The sequence below is a fragment of the Triplophysa dalaica genome, chromosome 9 (genome assembly GCF_015846415.1).
Source record: "Triplophysa dalaica isolate WHDGS20190420 chromosome 9, ASM1584641v1, whole genome shotgun sequence".
Lineage (NCBI taxonomy): Eukaryota > Metazoa > Chordata > Actinopteri > Cypriniformes > Nemacheilidae > Triplophysa > Triplophysa dalaica.
Genome location: NC_079550.1, coordinates 15125906 through 15145917, shown reverse-complemented (window position 1 = coordinate 15145917; position 20012 = coordinate 15125906). Strand labels below are relative to the sequence as shown.

The 20012-nt window shown below is 41.4% G+C and overlaps 2 protein-coding genes across 3 annotated transcripts; both read left to right on the top strand.

Moving 5' to 3' along the window:
* Positions 1 to 292: 292 nt before the first annotated feature.
* On the top strand, positions 293 to 13133 carry prpf8 (pre-mRNA processing factor 8). Of its 2 annotated transcripts, none has more exons than XM_056756898.1 (42): positions 293 to 437; positions 1025 to 1156; positions 1235 to 1403; positions 1493 to 1657; positions 1746 to 1964; positions 2041 to 2253; positions 2334 to 2459; positions 2542 to 2647; positions 2721 to 2911; positions 3028 to 3147; positions 3232 to 3541; positions 3644 to 3778; positions 3894 to 4023; positions 4106 to 4302; positions 4412 to 4618; positions 4729 to 4892; positions 4990 to 5116; positions 5220 to 5412; positions 5581 to 5768; positions 5881 to 6119; positions 6205 to 6351; positions 6433 to 6643; positions 6726 to 6842; positions 6993 to 7240; positions 7341 to 7520; positions 7608 to 7743; positions 7853 to 8022; positions 8162 to 8291; positions 8376 to 8522; positions 8694 to 8854; positions 8990 to 9181; positions 9304 to 9541; positions 9631 to 9759; positions 10306 to 10419; positions 10519 to 10692; positions 10803 to 10996; positions 11334 to 11573; positions 11661 to 11802; positions 11890 to 12030; positions 12137 to 12276; positions 12350 to 12552; positions 12633 to 13133. In XM_056756898.1, exons 2-42 carry the CDS (start codon positions 1036 to 1038, stop codon positions 12785 to 12787), a joined length of 7029 nt encoding a protein of 2342 aa, XP_056612876.1. In that variant the 5' UTR covers positions 293 to 437; positions 1025 to 1035; the 3' UTR covers positions 12788 to 13133. The 2 variants fall into 2 exon arrangements, with proteins under 2 accessions (XP_056612876.1, XP_056612877.1); XM_056756899.1 differs by having other exon boundaries at positions 336 to 437; positions 1028 to 1156.
* A 152-nt stretch (positions 13134 to 13285) lies between these two features.
* Positions 13286 to 20007, top strand: rilp (Rab interacting lysosomal protein). The gene is made up of 8 exons (XM_056756852.1): positions 13286 to 14008; positions 14449 to 14572; positions 15227 to 15348; positions 15717 to 15911; positions 16449 to 16609; positions 16694 to 16816; positions 16891 to 16995; positions 18819 to 20007. Exons 1-8 carry the CDS (start codon positions 13658 to 13660, stop codon positions 18961 to 18963), a joined length of 1326 nt encoding a protein of 441 aa, XP_056612830.1. The 5' UTR covers positions 13286 to 13657; the 3' UTR covers positions 18964 to 20007.
* The last annotated feature ends 5 nt before the right edge of the window (positions 20008 to 20012 follow it).

The window sequence follows — 20012 nt, the reverse complement described above, 5'->3', positions numbered from 1 at the left end:
CAAATTATTTATATCTTTGTTAGGGATCATGAAAAAATAAATCGCAAATTTATAAGAATTGTTTTGTTTTCTTACATCATTCATTTTAACATAGCTCTATGTACGTTTGCTAATAAATGATTATTTATTAATAATGATAATTTACTTTGCTAAAATGTTTACATAACATTCAGACTTTTAAAAGAATAGAAAAATATGAACGCTTTTCAATTCCGGTGTTATATCCGGGAACTTCCCGCTGCGCTTTTGCGTACGTTCTGTGTCGTAACGACAGTCACTTCCGCTAAGGCTGAATCGTAAAGAAACGTAAAACGCATCTGTGAATCGAAAGAGTTTACGCACAACGTGCACTGTCGTTTACTTGTGCGCCATTCCGCAGATCCTACTCAGCAGAGAAGCCCATTCACTGGATTGATACTGTTTTTAAACAAACTAAGGTATTTTACTTTACAAGAGATTGGTGTTCTCATTTGCCAGATTTACAAGCCAACGTTTTATTTCCGCAAATGTTTGTTTGCAAGACAAGTTAACTTGTTGTGTAACGTATGCTAGGCTAAGCTAAGCTAATTCATGCTTTGTTTCATCCTTTAACGGTACATGGTTAAATCGTACAATGTGCTCAATTATTTATTCAGTTGGTCTGTGAAATATCTAAAAGTTTGTTTAACGGTGGTGAAAGTTGCCAACTTTACGGTCACTTGTGAAAAAATGTGAGACTTGCACGACTGCACAAGGGAAACATTTCAGGCGCCATGGTCAAGTCAGGGATTTGTTGTAGTTTATGTCTTAACTTGGTACAGATGCCACTTGTTGAAAACGAGTGTATTTCGTAGCTATTAATTCAGTTGTGGGTGCTTGTTTTAATTTACGTTTTATTTTTGTCTGAAAATAACAAACAGGCTTGTTGTCCCCAAGCCTTTATTTGCACTTAAAGGCCGTTTATAATTCAACATACTCTTGTGTATGTTAACGATTTGCCCCTTGACCTCTTATATTTTGTACATTTCTTATTTTGCTTTTTCAGTAGACGCTGCCATGGCAGCTGCATTCCCATACAGAGGTGTTCCTGGAACAATGCCTCCAGGTGTTCCTCCACCACCTCCTGCTGCTGCTCCAATACCAGATTATATGACGGAGGAGAAACTGCAAGAGAAAGGTGAGTGTGTATGCCTTCGTTGCATTTTGTTTCATCACAGTTGTGTTTTGGTTGTTTGATGATGCCTTTCTTGTGTAGCCCGCAAATGGCAGCAGCTGCAGGCAAAGCGCTACTCGGAGAAGAGGAAATTTGGCTTTGTAGACACCCAGAAAGAGGACATGCCACCTGAGCATGTTCGCAAGATCATCAGGGATCATGGTGACATGACGAACAGGAAATTCCGTCATGACAAGAGGGTCTACCTCGGGTAAGCAACCACACTTTTACGATCGCACTATAAATGCATGATTTGAATTTATTTTAGGTTCCATTAACATTTGTATGTATCTTTTGCAGTGCACTGAAATATATGCCACATGCTGTGCTCAAACTGCTGGAGAACATGCCCATGCCATGGGAGCAAATCAGAGACGTTCCTGTCCTTTACCACATTACAGGCGCCATTTCCTTTGTAAATGAAATCCCATGGATTATAGAGCCAGTGTACATTGCTCAGTGGGGGTAGGTGATTGCTAAATCCTTTTTATAATGTAATCTGTAATATCTCTTATTGATTTTTATACCGGAGGCTGAATTTTTTTTTCACCAGCTCAATGTGGATCATGATGCGTCGAGAGAAAAGAGACAGGCGACACTTCAAACGCATGCGTTTCCCTCCATTCGATGATGAAGAACCTCCGTTGGACTACGCAGACAACATTCTGGATGTGGAGCCTCTAGAAGCAATCCAGATGGAACTGGACAACGAGGAGGACTCTTCTGTTGCAGAGTGGTTGTATGAGCATAAACCCCTGAAAGATTCTAACAAGTAAGTTTTGGTGACAAGTATAGAAGTACGTCCCCTATTCCTCCCTTTGCTCATCGTTTACATTTTTCTTTCACAGATACGTGAACGGGACCACATACAGACGTTGGCAGTTCACTTTGCCAATGATGTCCACTCTGTACCGCTTGGCCAATCAGCTGATGACAGATTTGGTGGATGACAACTACTTCTACTTGTTTGACTTGAAGGCTTTTTTCACCTCGAAAGCTTTAAACATGGCCATTCCTGGTGGTCCCAAGTTTGAGCCGCTTGTCAGAGACATTAACCTCCAGTATGTATTGTCTATTCATTCCGTTACCGAACTATGTTGTTTTCTGTGCTCCAGAGGTTTAACATGTCATCTGGTTACAGGGATGAAGACTGGAATGAATTCAATGACATCAACAAAATCATCATCAGGCAGCCAGTCAGGACAGAGTACAAAATTGCATTCCCTTACCTGTACAACAACCTGCCACATCATGTGCACCTCACATGGTATGTTACATTTTCATCATCAGTTTAAGTTTCATTCAGTTGAGTTGCTGGTTGTGCTTATCTATTGATTTCTCCTTCATAGGTACCACACACCCAACGTGGTATTCATCAAAACTGAGGATCCTGATCTGCCCGCATTCTACTTTGACCCTCTGATCAACCCCATCTCTCACAGACACTCTGTCAAAGTTAGTATAAGACAAAGTTACTATTTATAATGTCCATCTTTCCAACCATACCAATTGAGTTGCTTGTGTGCAGAGCCAAGAGCCATTGCCAGATGACGATGAGGAGTTCGAGCTACCGGAGTATCTTGAGCCATTCTTGAAGGAGACGCCACTCTACACTGACAACACAGCTAATGGCATTGCATTGCTGTGGGCGCCTCGTCCATTTAATCTTAGATCAGGAAGAACCAGACGAGCCATTGATGTTCCTCTCATCAAAAACTGGTTGGTGTTATAGATGCATCACATTTTGCTATGTAACCGGTGTAAGAGTTATTTTAGTTTAGCTGACTGAACAATAAGTCTCTGTAGTGTCTAGAGGAGTTTTTTTATGTTTTCAGGTATCGTGAGCACTGCCCTGCAGGCCAGCCTGTGAAGGTGCGTGTGTCCTACCAGAAGCTTCTGAAGTACTACGTGCTTAACGCTTTGAAACACAGACCCCCTAAGGCACAGAAGAAGAGGTGAAAAATGGCATATATGACCTGTTTTAGGTTAGTAGCTGTATACAATGACTCTAACAATGGATGTTTGTTTATTTTTTGTAGATACCTGTTCCGTTCTTTCAAGGCCACCAAATTCTTCCAGTCTACAAAGCTGGACTGGGTAGAGGTTGGCCTCCAGGTGTGCCGGCAGGGCTACAACATGCTGAACCTGCTGATTCACAGAAAGAACCTGAACTACCTCCACTTGGACTACAACTTCAACTTGAAGCCTGTCAAGACCCTCACAACAAAGGAACGTAAAAAGTCCAGATTCGGAAATGCGTTCCATTTGTGCCGTGAAGTTCTTCGGTTGAGCAAGCTTGTGGTGGACAGCCATGTGCAGTACAGACTTGGCAACGTCGATGCTTTTCAGGTATAATATTTGTGTAAAGAGTAGAGAACGAATTCTGTTTAACCTATGAGGAAGTCTAAAGGTTCCGTTCGTAAAACCCTATGTTATTAAAATTTTCTGCAGTTGTCTGATGGGCTGCAGTACATTTTCGCCCATGTGGGTCAGCTGACCGGCATGTACCGCTACAAGTACAAGCTGATGAGGCAGATCAGAATGTGCAAAGACTTGAAGCATCTCATCTACTACCGCTTCAACACAGTGAGTAACCTCCCATCTTTTCACATGTCAGACTGAACAGTGAATCTCCATAGTGTGTTACTGTGTTAGAATGGGTGCTATATCTTGTATTCAAGGTTGCTTTTTGTGTTTATAGGGACCAGTTGGGAAAGGTCCAGGATGTGGCTTCTGGGCTCCAGGATGGAGAGTCTGGCTGTTCTTCATGAGAGGCATCACCCCTCTTCTGGAGAGGTGGCTTGGCAACCTTCTGGCCAGGCAATTTGAGGGTAAATATTATGCAAAAAATGTTAACAAAGATTTAGTTGCAGGTGAAAGATGTCAAGAAATAACTTGTAACACATCACTCAGGTCGACATTCCAAGGGTGTTGCCAAGACTGTGACCAAACAGCGTGTTGAGTCTCACTTTGACTTAGAATTGAGAGCTGCTGTGATGCACGACATCCTGGACATGATGCCTGAAGGCATCAAACAGAACAAAGCCAGGACCATCCTGCAGCATCTCAGTGAGTCATGGAGGTGCTGGAAGGCCAACATCCCTTGGAAGGTATGTGAACTTATTCACATGTGACACACGATATTAACTAGAGAAAGAAAACAAACAACATTAACAGAAATCTTTACGGACAAAAAGGATAAATTATTTCTCATTTCAGGTTCCGGGACTTCCAACCCCTATCGAGAACATGATCCTCCGCTACGTGAAGGCTAAAGCTGACTGGTGGACCAACACGGCTCACTACAACCGTGAGAGAATCAGGCGAGGAGCCACTGTGGATAAGACAGTGTGCAAGAAGAACTTGGGACGTCTCACTCGACTCTACCTCAAAGCAGAGCAAGAGAGGCAACATAACTACCTGAAGGTACTTTTTTTTTTTAAGGAACATAAGTTCCTAATGCTTCAAGTTGTGTTATTTAGGTTAATGTTTATGCAAAAAGACATTGAAAAGTTGTCATCCTCTTTGTCTTGTAGGATGGTCCCTACATCACTGCTGAGGAGGCCGTGGCCATCTACACCACCACAGTGCACTGGCTGGAGAGTCGGCGGTTCTCTCCAATCCCCTTTCCTCCTCTCTCATATAAACACGATACTAAACTGCTTATCCTGGCTCTGGAGAGACTGAAAGAAGCTTACAGGTCAGGCCATCTGTGTATCAGTGTGACCATGTCGAGTTCAGTGGAGGTACAAGAGTTTGACTTTGCATTGCTCACCTTGCTTTGTTTCTTGTTTTAGTGTGAAGTCGAGGCTGAACCAGTCACAGCGTGAGGAGTTGGGTCTGATCGAGCAGGCCTACGACAACCCTCACGAGGCCTTGTCCAGAATCAAACGTCACCTCCTCACTCAGAGAGCCTTCAAAGAGGTTAGCACACATGCATCTTTGCAGTGCACTTTATTTACATATAAGCGCCCTCTTTGTCTGTTGCTGGTACTAGCTTGCATCTAAAATTATGCCTTTTTGGTAGGTGGGTATTGAGTTCATGGACCTATACAGTCACTTGGTACCGGTTTATGACGTTGAACCACTGGAGAAGATCACTGATGCATACTTGGATCAGTACCTGTGGTATGAAGCAGACAAGCGCAGACTTTTCCCACCCTGGATCAAACCAGCTGACACTGAGCCTCCTCCACTACTAGTATACAAATGGTGCCAAGGTGAGTGAACACTCTACACTGCTTTCTATTGTTTTACATTATAAAGGTCAAATAATGAAATTTGCTCTAAATGTAGATTCAGCACAGATTGGTAGGGGTATTGCTGTGGCTGGTTTGTTTAAACAGGCTTAGAATTTACTATAACAGGATTTTGATTGTTTATTCCAGGTATCAACAACTTGCAGGATGTGTGGGAGACGACAGAAGGAGAGTGTAACGTCATGTTGGAATCTCGCTATGAGAAGATGTATGAGAAGATTGACTTGACACTGCTGAACAGGCTTCTGCGTCTCATTGTGGATCACAACATTGCTGATTACATGACAGCCAAAAACAATGTTGTCATCAATTATAAGGTCCGCTTCCTACACACTTAAAACAATAAACATTTATTTTATGGTTATTCTTGTTCATTTAAAACTATACACTGCACTGTTGGATTTAGCGTGATACTCTTTGTGTTTACAGGACATGAATCACACCAACTCTTACGGTATCATCCGCGGGCTGCAATTCGCCTCTTTCATCGTGCAGTACTACGGGCTTGTCATGGACCTACTGGTGCTGGGTCTGCACAGAGCCAGTGAGATGGCTGGACCTCCGCAGATGCCCAATGATTTCCTCAGCTTCCAGGACACTGTAACCGAGAGTGCCCATCCCATTCGACTTTACTGCAGATACATAGATCGTATTCACATCTTTTTCAGGTCACAACTGCAAAGGTGCTCTGTTGTGTTTTTGTTGAAACATTTGTTTTCATGTTTTTTGACCTTTTGGTTTCCTTAAACTCAGGTTCTCTGCTGATGAGGCAAGAGATTTAATCCAGAGGTACCTGACTGAGCATCCCGACCCCAACAATGAAAACATTGTGGGCTATAACAATAAGAAATGCTGGCCGCGAGATGCTAGAATGAGGCTGATGAAACATGATGTGAATTTGTAAGCACTTTAGATATTTGTTCTGATTTAAAACCTTCATTTTAGAAAGTGATGGACTAACACCTAATTTACATCTCAAAGGGGCCGTGCTGTGTTCTGGGACATCAAGAATCGCCTTCCCCGTTCTGTAACCACAGTTCAGTGGGAGAACAGCTTTGTGTCAGTTTACAGTAAGGACAACCCTAACCTGCTTTTCAACATGTGTGGCTTTGAGTGTCGCATTTTGCCCAAGTGCCGCACCAGCTATGAGGAGTTCACGCACAAAGATGGTGTCTGGAATTTGCAGAATGAGGTAAATAAGATTACAACCTTGAAACGGTGCCCACACTTTTTCTAAATGAGTTATGGATAACTGTTTATGTGTTGGTTTTTAGGTAACAAAAGAGAGGACAGCGCAGTGTTTCCTGCGTGTGGATGATGAGTCGATGCAGAGGTTCCACAACAGAGTTCGGCAAATTCTTATGGCCTCTGGGTCCACAACTTTCACTAAGGTAAAACCTTAACTTCTAAACAACATGTCAAACATTCAAGAACTGTTGTTTTGTTAAATATGTTTCGATAAAGCGTTGTATGAGATTGTCATATCACATACCTGTGTACCCTATTTTGTGCATGGCTTTTAATAAAATCTCTCTTCTCAGATTGTGAACAAGTGGAACACCGCTCTGATTGGTCTGATGACCTACTTCCGTGAAGCAGTGGTCAACACACAGGAGCTTCTGGACCTTTTGGTGAAGTGTGAGAACAAAATCCAAACTCGTATCAAGATCGGGCTGAACTCCAAAATGCCTAGTCGTTTCCCTCCTGTGGTGTTTTACACCCCTAAAGAGTTGGGAGGACTGGGAATGCTTTCAATGGGACATGTACTGATTCCACAGTCTGACCTGAGGTGCGTAACTGGTTTTACTTTTAATTTAGATTTATCAAAAGTTAATAATTTAATTACCTGAATTTGGAATGCGCATTAAAGTTCTTCTGTGTTCACTTAGATGGTCCAAACAGACTGATGTGGGCATCACTCATTTCCGCTCTGGTATGAGTCATGAAGAAGATCAGTTGATTCCTAATCTGTACCGATACATCCAGCCATGGGAAAGCGAGTTCATCGACTCCCAAAGAGTTTGGGCCGAATACGCACTCAAGCGTCAAGAAGCCATTGCTCAAAACAGGTACTGTCCTCACAACCAAACACAAACAAGATTATGTTTGTGCAAAGTACACATAGCCTTATAAATGTGTATTTTTTTATTACCCAGACGTTTGACACTAGAGGATCTGGAGGACTCTTGGGACAGAGGTATTCCTCGTATTAACACCCTCTTCCAGAAGGACAGACACACTTTGGCCTATGACAAGGGCTGGAGAGTCCGAACAGATTTCAAGCAGTACCAGGTAATTGTCTTTCTTGCATAGAAATCCATCTTCGCATGTCAAAGCAATACTAGAGACTTTTCAATATATCTGTATGTTGTGTTCAAAGTTTTTAATGTGTTTTGTTTAGGTGCTGAAGCAAAATCCTTTCTGGTGGACTCACCAACGGCATGACGGAAAACTGTGGAATCTGAACAACTACCGCACAGATATGATTCAAGCACTTGGAGGAGTGGAGGGCATTCTGGAGCACACTCTGTTCAAGGGAACCTATTTTCCCACTTGGGAGGGTCTCTTCTGGTAAACATTTTTAATCTCTTGTGTACTATGTAAGGTACAATCTCTGGAAGTCTTATCAACTAAACCTTTATCAATAACATATCCAGTCTGAATGAGCTTGTTTTTTTATTTCCCCAAACCATGTTTTAATCTTCTTTAGGGAGAAGGCCAGTGGTTTTGAGGAGTCCATGAAATGGAAGAAACTCACCAACGCTCAGAGATCTGGTCTGAACCAAATTCCTAACCGACGATTTACTCTGTGGTGGTCTCCTACGATCAACAGAGCTAATGTATGTGTGCCTGATGCACTTGGGTTTAGTCAATGAATAAATCCAGTGTTTCCTATTACTCACAATTTTTTTGTCTCTCTTAAGGTATATGTGGGTTTCCAAGTGCAGCTGGACCTTACTGGAATCTTCATGCATGGTAAAATTCCAACCCTCAAGATCTCTCTGATCCAGATCTTCAGAGCTCACTTGTGGCAGAAGATTCACGAGAGTGTTGTCATGGATCTCTGTCAGGTATGCATATGTCCATATTTAATGAAGAATTACAAGCTGTTTAACCAAAAATCAACCAAAAAAGCTGTTTTTGTTTAACCAAAAATCAGTTCCAAGCTGATGTGTTCCTATTGTTTCACATGTAAGGATAAACTGTTGTGCCGTCAATAAGCTTCTGTTTGCTGTATGCAGGTGTTTGACCAAGAGCTGGATGCCCTGGAAATAGAGACTGTCCAGAAAGAGACCATCCATCCCAGGAAGTCGTACAAAATGAATTCCTCCTGTGCTGACATTCTGTTGTTCGCTTCCTACAAGTGGAATGTCTCTCGTCCTTCACTTCTGGCAGACTCAAAGTATGTCAAAAAGAATACATGAAAGTCACTTGGAATCTTAGAGTTTATACACTTGAAAGAATTTTATGACTTATCTTATTGAAGATATCTAAATCGCGTCATACGATATGATTGAGTTCTTGTTCTTTACCATAGGGATGTTATGGACAGCACCACCACACAGAAGTACTGGATTGACATTCAGCTCAGATGGGGTGATTATGACTCTCATGACATCGAGAGATATGCCAGGGCCAAGTTTCTGGATTACACCACGGACAACATGAGTATTTACCCATCACCCACCGGTGTCCTGATTGCCTTAGATCTGGCATACAACCTGCACAGGTTAGTGTTTTATCAGGTTGTGACTACTGTTCTTGCGTAGATTGAAGATCACATAATCTTGGATGAGAGTACAACTTTTTTTACATTACTGTATTTGATGACTTGTTTCACTCTCATGGCAGTGCCTATGGAAATTGGTTCCCTGGAGGCAAACCTCTGATCCAACAGGCCATGGCGAAGATAATGAAGGCCAATCCGGCTCTGTATGTGCTGAGAGAGCGTATCCGCAAGGGTCTCCAACTCTACTCTTCAGAGCCCACTGAGCCTTACTTGTCCTCGCAGAACTATGGAGAGCTCTTCTCCAACCAGATCATTTGGTTCGTGGATGACACCAATGTGTACAGAGTCACCATCCACAAGGCAAGTGAATGCATCATCAAGATGTCCGTTGATATTGTTGTGTGCCTATTCTAGATTGATATTTACAAAGGTTTATTTCTTGTTTTTAGACCTTTGAAGGCAACTTGACCACGAAACCGATCAATGGAGCCATTTTCATCTTCAACCCCAGAACTGGACAGCTTTTCTTAAAGATTATCCACACATCTGTATGGGCAGGACAAAAGCGTCTTGGACAGGTTGGTCTGAACTTGTATTTTCCCCCATCGTGCAGTTATTTGTATATACACGTCATATACATGTTTTTTGGTTCCCTAAATTGAACGTTTTCTCTGGTAAAAATGTAAATTTTAAACGAATCTAATTCATTAAAAACAATACTGATAGGCTCTACATGTTAAAATATATAATCCGTAAGCATATACTTATTTACTCCCTGTTAATCATAAACTATTTACTTTGGAACTATATACTTAAAAAAGTCACTGACTGGAGCTCTAATGCGTCAGAGGAGACTGGTTTCTGCCTAGTTTTTTTTCTCCATTTACTAACTAGTTTTGGTTTCTTGCCACCGTTGGCTTGCTCACTGGGAGACTGCAGATAACAGATTAACTCGTGCAAATTGCATTAACATTGCTTTTATTAGGACGGTGCTCTCTATTTGTACTCTTTACACTGATGTTCCTCTCTTGCGTTTTCTTTTTCATGTAAAGCTGCTTTGAAACAATGCAACATTGTAAAAAAGCACTATGTAAATTAACTTGACTTGTTTGTATTTTTAATAGCTGGCTAAATGGAAGACTGCTGAAGAAGTGGCTGCGCTTATCAGATCGCTGCCTGTTGAAGAGCAGCCCAAGCAGATCATTGTAACAAGGAAGGGAATGTTGGATCCACTTGAGGTTAGAAATGCCCGAATACTGTTACTTAAGCAAACCGTGCTATACTTTTTGTATGGTTATGTAATACATTTGTATGTTTTCTGTTGTTCTTTTCTTCAGGTGCACTTGCTGGATTTCCCCAACATTGTTATCAAGGGCTCTGAGCTTCAGCTGCCTTTCCAGGCCTGTCTGAAGGTGGAGAAGTTTGGGGACCTAATTCTGAAAGCCACAGAGCCTCAGATGGTCCTGTTCAATTTGTATGATGACTGGCTCAAGACCATCTCCTCTTACACTGTAAATGCAGCTCTTTTGCTATTATTTTACCCCATAATCACATTTAAACATTTAGATGCTTCTAAGGGCCATTACTATAAAGTTTTAAACTAGCATCTTCAACTTTCTAGGCTTTCTCTCGTCTGATCTTGATTCTGAGAGCACTTCATGTGAACAACGACCGAGCCAAAGTTATCCTGAAGCCTGACAAGACCACCATCACAGAGCCTCATCACATCTGGCCCACTCTGACTGATGAAGAATGGATCAAAGTTGAAGTGCAGCTCAAAGATCTCATCCTGGCCGACTATGGCAAGAAGAACAAGTAGGTTCTGACTTTGAGTAGACACGAATAGACATACTTTATTATCATGAAAATACCTGAGGAAGCTTGAGGAACAGTGATAAAAACATGTCCTTAGGCATTGCCTAGAACTACATGTTATGGTCTTCTTCTGCAGTGCGTACTTGGAGTTTCTGCACGAGAGCGCCCTCTGGCTTTCAGATGCAGCAGCATTTCACTCACAAATTGTGCTTAAATCACTTGATATATATTTTCGGTTAACCGGGCAGATGTTTAGTCACGAATATGGTGCTATTAAGTCTGCATACATGTATGAAGGTTTCCTGTTTTTAAATAATTAATTACATTTTCTGCACAGTGTAAATGTGGCGTCCTTGACTCAGTCCGAGATCCGAGATATCATCCTGGGTATGGAGATTTCCGCTCCATCCCAGCAAAGGCAGCAGATAGCCGAGATTGAGAAGCAGACCAAGGAGCAGTCTCAGCTAACGGCCACACAGACTCGCACAGTCAACAAACACGGAGATGAGATCATCACTTCCACCACCAGCAACTATGAGACGCAGACCTTCTCCTCCAAAACTGAATGGAGAGTTAGGTACGGATGGCTTTTCGGGATTACCACGTAGAAGATCTAGCGCGTATCTGTAGTTGGCTTTGGTTAACTTGTTTTTTGATCTCACAGGGCCATCTCTGCTGCCAACTTGCACTTACGTACCAACCATATCTACGTGTCATCGGATGACATCAAAGAGACGGGCTACACTTACATCCTGCCCAAGAACGTTCTGAAGAAGTTCATTTGTATCTCAGATCTGCGTGCTCAGGTCAGACTTCCTTAAAAAAAAAAACGGAATTATGCATTTTGTTGTATCATTGTTGCCACAATTTAACCTCTTTTGTTGACACTTTAGATTGCAGGGTATCTGTACGGAACCAGCCCTCCAGATAACCCTCAAGTGAAGGAGATTCGCTGCATAGTGATGGTGCCACAATGGGGTACACATCAGACCGTCCACCTCCCTAACCAGCTGCCACAACACGAGTACTTAAAGGTCAGTATATACAACAAATTTATACACATCCATTAATATACAATCCCAGGGTCTGTGCTTTAGGGATTTCCATTGTCCCAACCAATCACTTTTGTTGCTTTCTTAGGAAATGGAGCCCCTTGGATGGGTCCATACCCAACCCAATGAATCGCCCCAGCTTTCCCCTCAGGACGTCACCACACATGCAAAGGTCATGGCTGACAACCCATCCTGGGACGGCGAGAAGACCATAATTATTACTTGCAGGTACTAAAGCACACCTTAACAAATTTCTTTGTTATTTGTTGATACACACATTAAAACTTGATTGCTTGTCTAGTTTTACACCAGGTTCCTGTACTCTGACGGCCTACAAGTTGACTCCCAGTGGATATGAGTGGGGCAGACAAAATACAGATAAGGGTAATAACCCCAAGGGTTACCTACCGTCTCATTACGAGAGAGTCCAGATGCTCTTGTCCGATCGCTTCCTGGGATTCTTCATGGTGCCTGGCCAGTGTTCATGGAACTACAACTTCATGGGTAAACAAAGCCTTCCTTTAAATTCTTAAGAAGAATGTTTGCCAAGTGTGTTTTTCTGACCCCTTCCACCATTATTCCAGGTGTTCGCCACGATCCCAATATGAAGTATGATCTACAGTTGGCAAACCCGAAAGAGTTCTACCATGAGGTCCACCGACCGTCTCACTTCCTCAACTTTGCTTCGCTGCAGGAGGGTGAAATCTACAATGCTGACCGTGAAGACATGTATGGATAATTCCACAGACTATATACCAGCGCCCCACAGGCTAAAGCAATGCTTTTGTGCTGTATTTTCATTAAGTCTCCATACGTTTTACAGTAATGTCAGCCTTCTGTTTTTTGCTTTGAAATACTTGCCTGGAATTGGGTTGATCATTCACAAAGCTAAACGCACATTTGCGTGGCTTTCTGTCTGTATAATGTGAGCCTGAACTATTGATTCTCACCTAAAAATATCTGAAATCTTTTTCATAATGATTTGTACTTGTGTTTTATAAATCCGGAGTCATTTGTCTGTACCCTGTAGCTATGTTCTGCATCTGTAGTTCGGGTTTAAATAAAGGTTACAACTTTTATAAGAATTTAAGGTTGATGTCGTCATTTAGGTTGGTTGCATGAAACATAAATGTAAAAAATATGAGAAGTAAGGACAATCGCTAACACAAATGTCAATCTGCATGTGTTCCTCTTGACTGAGCGCGATGACATGAGCGCGCTCTCGGGTTGCGTGGGTCAAAAATAGGAGGAGACAAGCATTGTGTTATAGTTACACCTCTGTTTACATTAATTTAAAAGGAACATTACGCGAACACCCTGGGAAGATTTTTTCGCGTTTTGATGCCGTGGGTGTAGACTGCAGATCAAGTCAGGACACGCAAAGCTTAACGTTGGATGATGATCACTGTTTTATAATTCGCGGCTGTTTACCGAAGCGTCTCAACAAAGGCTGAAGCTATCTATGTCAGTTATGTATGTTCTGGGCGTCCATACAAAGCAACCTTTTGTCGTAAATACACACTTAAATCCGAAGCGAAACGCACTGAATTTATAACTTGCATCAGACTGACTTTCGATTGTCGTTTTGTACCGTGAGTTCACGTGCAACATGGAGACTTGCGAGACCGCCGTCGATCAAAACCAAAATGACACTTTACATACGAATCTATCTTTCGAGAAATCGTTTTCGTCTCTGACGGTGGACGATGTATACGAGATCGCTAAAGTTTTGGGATTTGATTTGGAGAAGCTTATAGATAGCTATGGCAAAGCTAGCGTGGAGGGTCTGGTGTCTCGAATAGTGAAAGTGTTGGAGCTCCTGGAAAGTTTCGCGGCGAGAAATCAAGCTCAAAAATGCAAAGAAGAGGAACTGTTGAAAGCATTTGAGTCGCTACAGTTACAGCAGAAGAAACGACATGTGAAGGATTGCGCCGAGACGAACATCACATGTGACAGTCGGGTAAGAGCACGAAAACATGGTCGGTGCGTAACGTTTCTTCATACAAGCGAAGCGCGTAGTGACGCACTTAAGCGCGACGCTTCAATCAAGGGTATGAAAATAAATACATACATTGTAACACGCATATACACTATAACGATTGTAGTTCAAATAGTACAATAATCGTTCAAATATGCGATTGCGTATTGTTTTCTGTGAGACAACTTTAAATTGTCGCTTAACCAGTTGCACTGTTGATTCGATAAGAGGAAAACAGGGGGTCACTTCCGGTCTGCCCCTCATTGATCAATGTCATTAAGTGAACATCGTTTCCCATCTGTACAAAGGCCCGAATAAACAAGCACGTTGGCTATTTATAGTATTGCGTGGGACTGTGGTGTTATTATGTGATTCATTTACAAGTAGTCCATCTAAATTTGTGTGATCTGTTGTGGTGTCAGGACTGGCATCAGAAAGAGGAGAAACTCAAAGAGACTGTAGATGGGTTGCAGGCACAGATGCAACTTCTAAAGGAAGAGAACCAGGAGGTTTTGAGCCGCTTACAATGCACACACTCAAAAGAAGGTAAAAAGCAAATATAACTTTTGTACAATTTAGATATTGCGTCAACAACATTGTCATTACTATTGAGTTCTCGTAAAAATTAGTCAAATTGTGTAAGAGCAAAACAAGCAGCTTTTTTGTTCATAATAGTTTTGTGGGCAACTGGATCATCACATCTGAGATACGATTGCTACTTTGTAATATTGTTTTATACGTACAGTTGGTACCCAGGTAACAATTTTGGGTTCCCAGAACATGAGTTTTTTTTTTGTATTTTCACTGTTTCACAAAACTTGCTTGCAAAAATGTCTTCATCATTTTTAGGTTTACCATGGAAGGTTGTTGAAATGTTATTTTTTGGTTGCCAAACTAACAAAGAAAAACCATCAGAGAATGTTCTGTGTTATTTTTTGGTTATTTAAAAACATCCTGTTCTGGGAACATTTTTTCTGGTTGCTAAAAAATAAAACCTGAAAAGAATATTCATAACGTTATTTTATCGTTGACAAGAAATAACCTAAAGGCAGCCAAAAACGTTGAGGAAACGTTCTGTGTTTGCTTGGTATGCAAGTTATTACACCCAAATTTAATTTCAAGGTAACTTACAGTGTCAAGCTTTCCTTGTGTGATTATTTAAACTTGTGTCTATGCCTTTTTCCTCCATCTCTTTTCCAGACCGCACGCAGCGGCAGGAACGAGAGGTGATGCTGAAGCTGAAGGAAGTGGTGGATAAGCAGCGCGATGAGCTGCGAGCGAAAGTCCAGGAGATTTCCAGCATGTCCAATGAGATTGAAGCGGTATGAATCTGTCTTCACATTGGAAATGTGTTGAGAGTCTTACCCTCCAATTTATTTAGAAAAAGCAGACCCCTTTACATAAAATGTCTCTCTCTAGTAGCCTGTTTGTCTATTTAGCTTTGTGCAACGTCAAGGTTGTCTTGTCGAATTTGTCTTGTCACTTTCGCTGCACCTGTGACACAAAATAAACAAGCAAAACTGAAAGGACACGTCCCAACTATGCGGTCGCAGCCAACAATGTGTTACTCATGAATTGCGCCTAAGGTAGTGTGGTTTAGAAACTGTTATGAAACTAGTCAGACCTGAACACCGGTCTTAATGTTTTTTTTTTCAGTTTAGCTTGGCATTGAACTTGTTCTATTCTCCAGCTCCAGGAACAGCAGGACAGGTTGATGAAGATAAACGCAGAGCTCAGGCACAAGCAAAACATCCTACAGGCTCAGGTCAAGACTGCAGTGGAGAGGAGAGCTGACGTGGAGACTGACCTGTGCGAGAAGCAAAAGGAGATAGAACGGCTGACATCACAGCTCGAGAAAGCCACCGTGCACACTGCAGCTAACACGGTTAGCCATTTGCTTCATCTGTGTGGATTGCTTATTTGTTAGTCTAACAAGCTTGAAGTCTGGAATCGGGTTTGTTTTTGGTATTTTGTTTTTTTGTGTGTTTCTACTTCCTTGAAGCTTGATGGTATTTGTATGTAGGGTGATACCTAATTTCCACATTGTTGAGTGATGCAAATAGCAAAGTCATGTTTGCCTGCAGAGTATAGAGATGGATGTTTGTACACCGTCCGCTTTTAGCCTAGAAACATGTTTAATGTGTAATTCAATTTTGACATTTAATCTTGTCAGAACATATTTGATTTTACACGACTGTCTAGTTCCATTTACCTTAAAAAACCTAGATGGTATTTAAATAAGTTATTTTATTTGCCTTTGGAGGCACTCATAATGACAGCGTTTATGCTGCATAGTAATATTTGTGGAATAGTTCATATGTATTTCATATGTGATATTTTAGATCACGTCTGAAAAATATCCGTTTTAGACATTTATGGTGCTTGACTCACCCTCATATAATTCCACCTTTGCCTCTTTCAGAATAGTTCACCCATTGACCTCACAGATAAGATGATCGTTGACTTGAAGGATCCAAATCGGCCGTGTTTTACCAAGCAGGAAGTACGGGAGATTATTTTTGAGAGGAATGAGTTGAAGGCCAATCTCTTTCTAGTGAAAGAGGAGCTTGCGTATTACCAAAGGTAAGATGGGAAATGACTCAATTAATGGCATAGGTTCGGTCTGTCACGACAACTCCGTTTGAAAACGTCTCTTGTGTTCCCCAGGGAAATCCTGAATGATGAGAGATGTTCAGGCTTTTTACTTGATGCTTTGCGCTCTGCCATTAAGAAACAGAGAACGGTCATCAAGGCGAAAATGCTTGGCATACCTGTTAGCGAATGCAGCACGTAAGTTAGCATTCTGCAGTGTTACGTTACTGTAGATGTGATCATTGTTTAGATTACCTTTTGGTGTTTTACAGTGATGAAATGGATGGTCCTCTGTTTGAGAGGAGCGGAGAGGAACATAAAGATAGTGACAATGACAGCACAGACAACAGGCCCCAAGAATCACGCATCAGAAACCTGTGAGTTCAGTTCCAATATCTGTGATGCAACAGTACAGAGAGCTGCACTATATACTAACATACTGTATGTTTGTGATTCATTTACCGGTTATTAAAAATGAAGCAACATTATTAATAGAGCTTGATGATTTCAATGCAGTTTAAACAGTTGGTGCATCCTGAAACACTGGATTTTATAGTATGAAAGTGTTAAAGGTCCAATGTGTCATTTTTTGGAGGATCTTTTGAGAGAAATGCAATATAATTTACATAACTATGTCTTCAGAGGTGTATTAAGACCTTTCTATTTCTATCTACATACACTGGGGGTCCCCTTGCATGGTATTCATTGTTTTTACAGTAGCCCTAAACTGACAAACTGCTCTGCAGAGATGTTTTTTTATTAAACTTCCCTTTAAATAAGACTTTCATTTTCATAAAAAGTTTCAGAGAACTGTTTATCATGACCATTTTACGGTAAATATATACACTCCTGAACAAAATCGAGAGACCTGGAACCATTACAATTATTTGCATTTCTCGCTGGATCGTAACCAGGTTATAAGTTCTGCTTCAAAATTGCAAAACAGGAAACAGGAGCAAGAGACAAAAAAACTGAGTGAAGGCAATTTATTGAAAACATCATTGCCGTGCCATCCCTGCCGAGCCGGAGCATCCGACATGCTGTCTGTGAAGACGCAGGGCGAAACTCAACCCAAATTAAGGCCCTTACCCATGCTGCCTGCAGCCCAATAACCATAAGACGGCATCTGAGAGAGAAGGGCTTCAAGAACAAAAAACGTCTTCAAAAGCCATGTGTCCTTCCATCCCACAAACTTGCCGGTCTGGAATTTGCAAGGGAGTACCAAACATGATACATCGACAGGTAGAAAACGTTTTATTCCCTGGTGAGAAAAAAATTAACCTGGACGCTCGTGATGGCTTAAAATGTTACTGGCATGACAAGGAGATCCCACTGCAGATGTTTTATACTCGGCACAGAGGTGGAGGCTCAGTCATGCTCAGGTATGCTTTTTCCTTCAATGGGAAAATGGAGCTTCATGTTGTGCAGGGCCATCCAACTGGCTATGTGGACATGTAGCAAGCCATCCTCACTAAATAACATGGAGCAATGTTGCCACCAGCCTGCTGAAAGTGAAAGTGACATATTTGCCAGGTATGGTGACCCATACCTCTGCTTTTAACTCATCCAGTGAGTAGTGAACACACGCACAGTAAGTGGTGAACACACGTACACCCGGAGCAGTGGGCAGCTATCACTGCAGCAAGTAGGGGTAAGGTGCCTTGCTCAAGGGCACCTCAGTCGTTACCTGCCGGCCCTGGATCGAACCGGCAACCTTCTGGTCATGAGTCCGACTCTCTTAACAATTAGGCCTGGAGCAATCGTATCAAGCATGCCGTGTTTTGAAGTGATCAACAAGAACGGTGGGGCTACTCAGTACTGAGTCCATTTTTGACACTTTTAGTTCTGTTGCTGGGGGATTTTTTGGGCTATGGTCTTAAAATTTTGATCAGCTGATGAACAGCCTGTTTGAGTTTAAATTAAATGTTCAATAAACTGCCTACTCGAGAGTTTTTCGTCTCTTTCTCCTGTTTCTTGTTTTGGCATTTTGAAGCAGCACTTGCAACTTGGTAACAATTACGATCCACCAGTGAGAAATGCGAATACTTGTAATGTTTTCTCCGGTTATAAGATTTTGTTCAAAATTTCTTATCCATATCTTTCAGCCTTAGTAGGAACACCAACAAGCTCTTAACTTTGTTTCCTCTGTAGCAGTGATTTTTTTTAAATATATGTGGATTATTTTGTCTCAACCCTTTAGATTTGGCTTCCTAACGCGGTCCAGTATTACCAAAACTTCTGGTTCTCAGCCTGTCAGTCACCCGACATCCAGCTCCACATGGGAAATTCTTGATCCAGATGAGCATGAAAATGGAGAGGAGACCGAGATCGTCTATTCATCTTGAACAAGCCCTCACAAGTTGCTCACCTTGTATTTGAAAGTGGAGATGCAGAGATGATAGAAATGATCAGAAGATTGTATTCGGAGAAAATCATTTCTTTGTGTATTTGGTTATAAGAACATGTTAGTGCGGTGTACTTTAACTGTTAAATAATTTAAGCACTTGGCTTATGTTAACTTCCCTGATGGCAGGAGTTTGGACTGATGGTCACTCGAAAGGCAACGTAAAGCTGAAACAGGTCAGACCGTGATCACACACTTCCCATTATATTCTTGAATGACAAATATAAGTACGCAATTTTTAAGTTGACTTCCCAATAGTGTAAATAATGGGGTTAGCTTTGTTTTATTAGCACAGTATGTCAACATCTGTCTAAGCCTATTATGTGTATTTGAGTCGGTACTGACTGTAGTAAGCTGGGTAGCAGGAAATTAACTAGTTAGTCTAAACGATGGGAGATGATGGGCATCACGGTGTAATATTTTCTAATTTTGCACATCTTGGTGTTGCAACCAGTGACACACAAATTGCTTTACCTTAAAACACTGCAGACTGGTAGTGTGTATAAGCAATGAGAGTGATTTACAGTATTTCGATGCTAATACTCCCCCAGGCACCCATTTTACGCCACAAATGTCTGGGTAGACTTTCTAGTTTGCTCTTAAACAGCAGAACATTTTGCAAGTTATTTTTATAGAGAGAACTATTTAACATAGATTTGTTACCAAAGATGCTGACATGACTATCAAATATAATCACATTCACCTTTTATGTCACAAGGGGGCATTAGAGTATTGTGCGTTCATGTTAGTCTAACATAAAACATTATTCCTTGTTTGTTCCTAAGAAGATTCTATACCAGTTTGAGTATATATTTTAAGCATGCCTACGTGTGTTATAATCGTATTAAAAAAAAAATAAGAAAAGTTTAAAATATATTTTTTAAATGAATAATAGTTGGACAGGCCAACTGTATTTGTATCCAACATGTAATGTAATTCAGTATCATTGCTGTGGAACTCTGTGTCCATTTGTTGATCCAAAATAATGTC

What these genes read in the sequence shown, in the direction of transcription:
- prpf8 (XM_056756898.1), top strand. Translation starts at nt 1,036, where the DNA reads ATGGCAGCTGCATTCCCATACAGAGGTGTTCCTGGAACAATGCCTCCA. An exon ending in CAGATTTCAAGCAGTACCAG is followed by an intron (nt 7,744 to 7,852) that starts GTAATTGTCTTT and finishes TGTTTTGTTTAG; the next exon opens with GTGCTGAAGCAAAATCCTTT. An exon ending in ACTTGGGAGGGTCTCTTCTG is followed by an intron (nt 8,023 to 8,161) that starts GTAAACATTTTT and finishes AATCTTCTTTAG; the next exon opens with GGAGAAGGCCAGTGGTTTTG.
- rilp (XM_056756852.1), top strand. Translation starts at nt 13,658, where the DNA reads ATGGAGACTTGCGAGACCGCCGTCGATCAAAACCAAAATGACACTTTA. An exon ending in ATGCACACACTCAAAAGAAG is followed by an intron (nt 14,573 to 15,226) that starts GTAAAAAGCAAA and finishes TCTCTTTTCCAG; the next exon opens with ACCGCACGCAGCGGCAGGAA. An exon ending in CCTGTTAGCGAATGCAGCAC is followed by an intron (nt 16,817 to 16,890) that starts GTAAGTTAGCAT and finishes GGTGTTTTACAG; the next exon opens with TGATGAAATGGATGGTCCTC.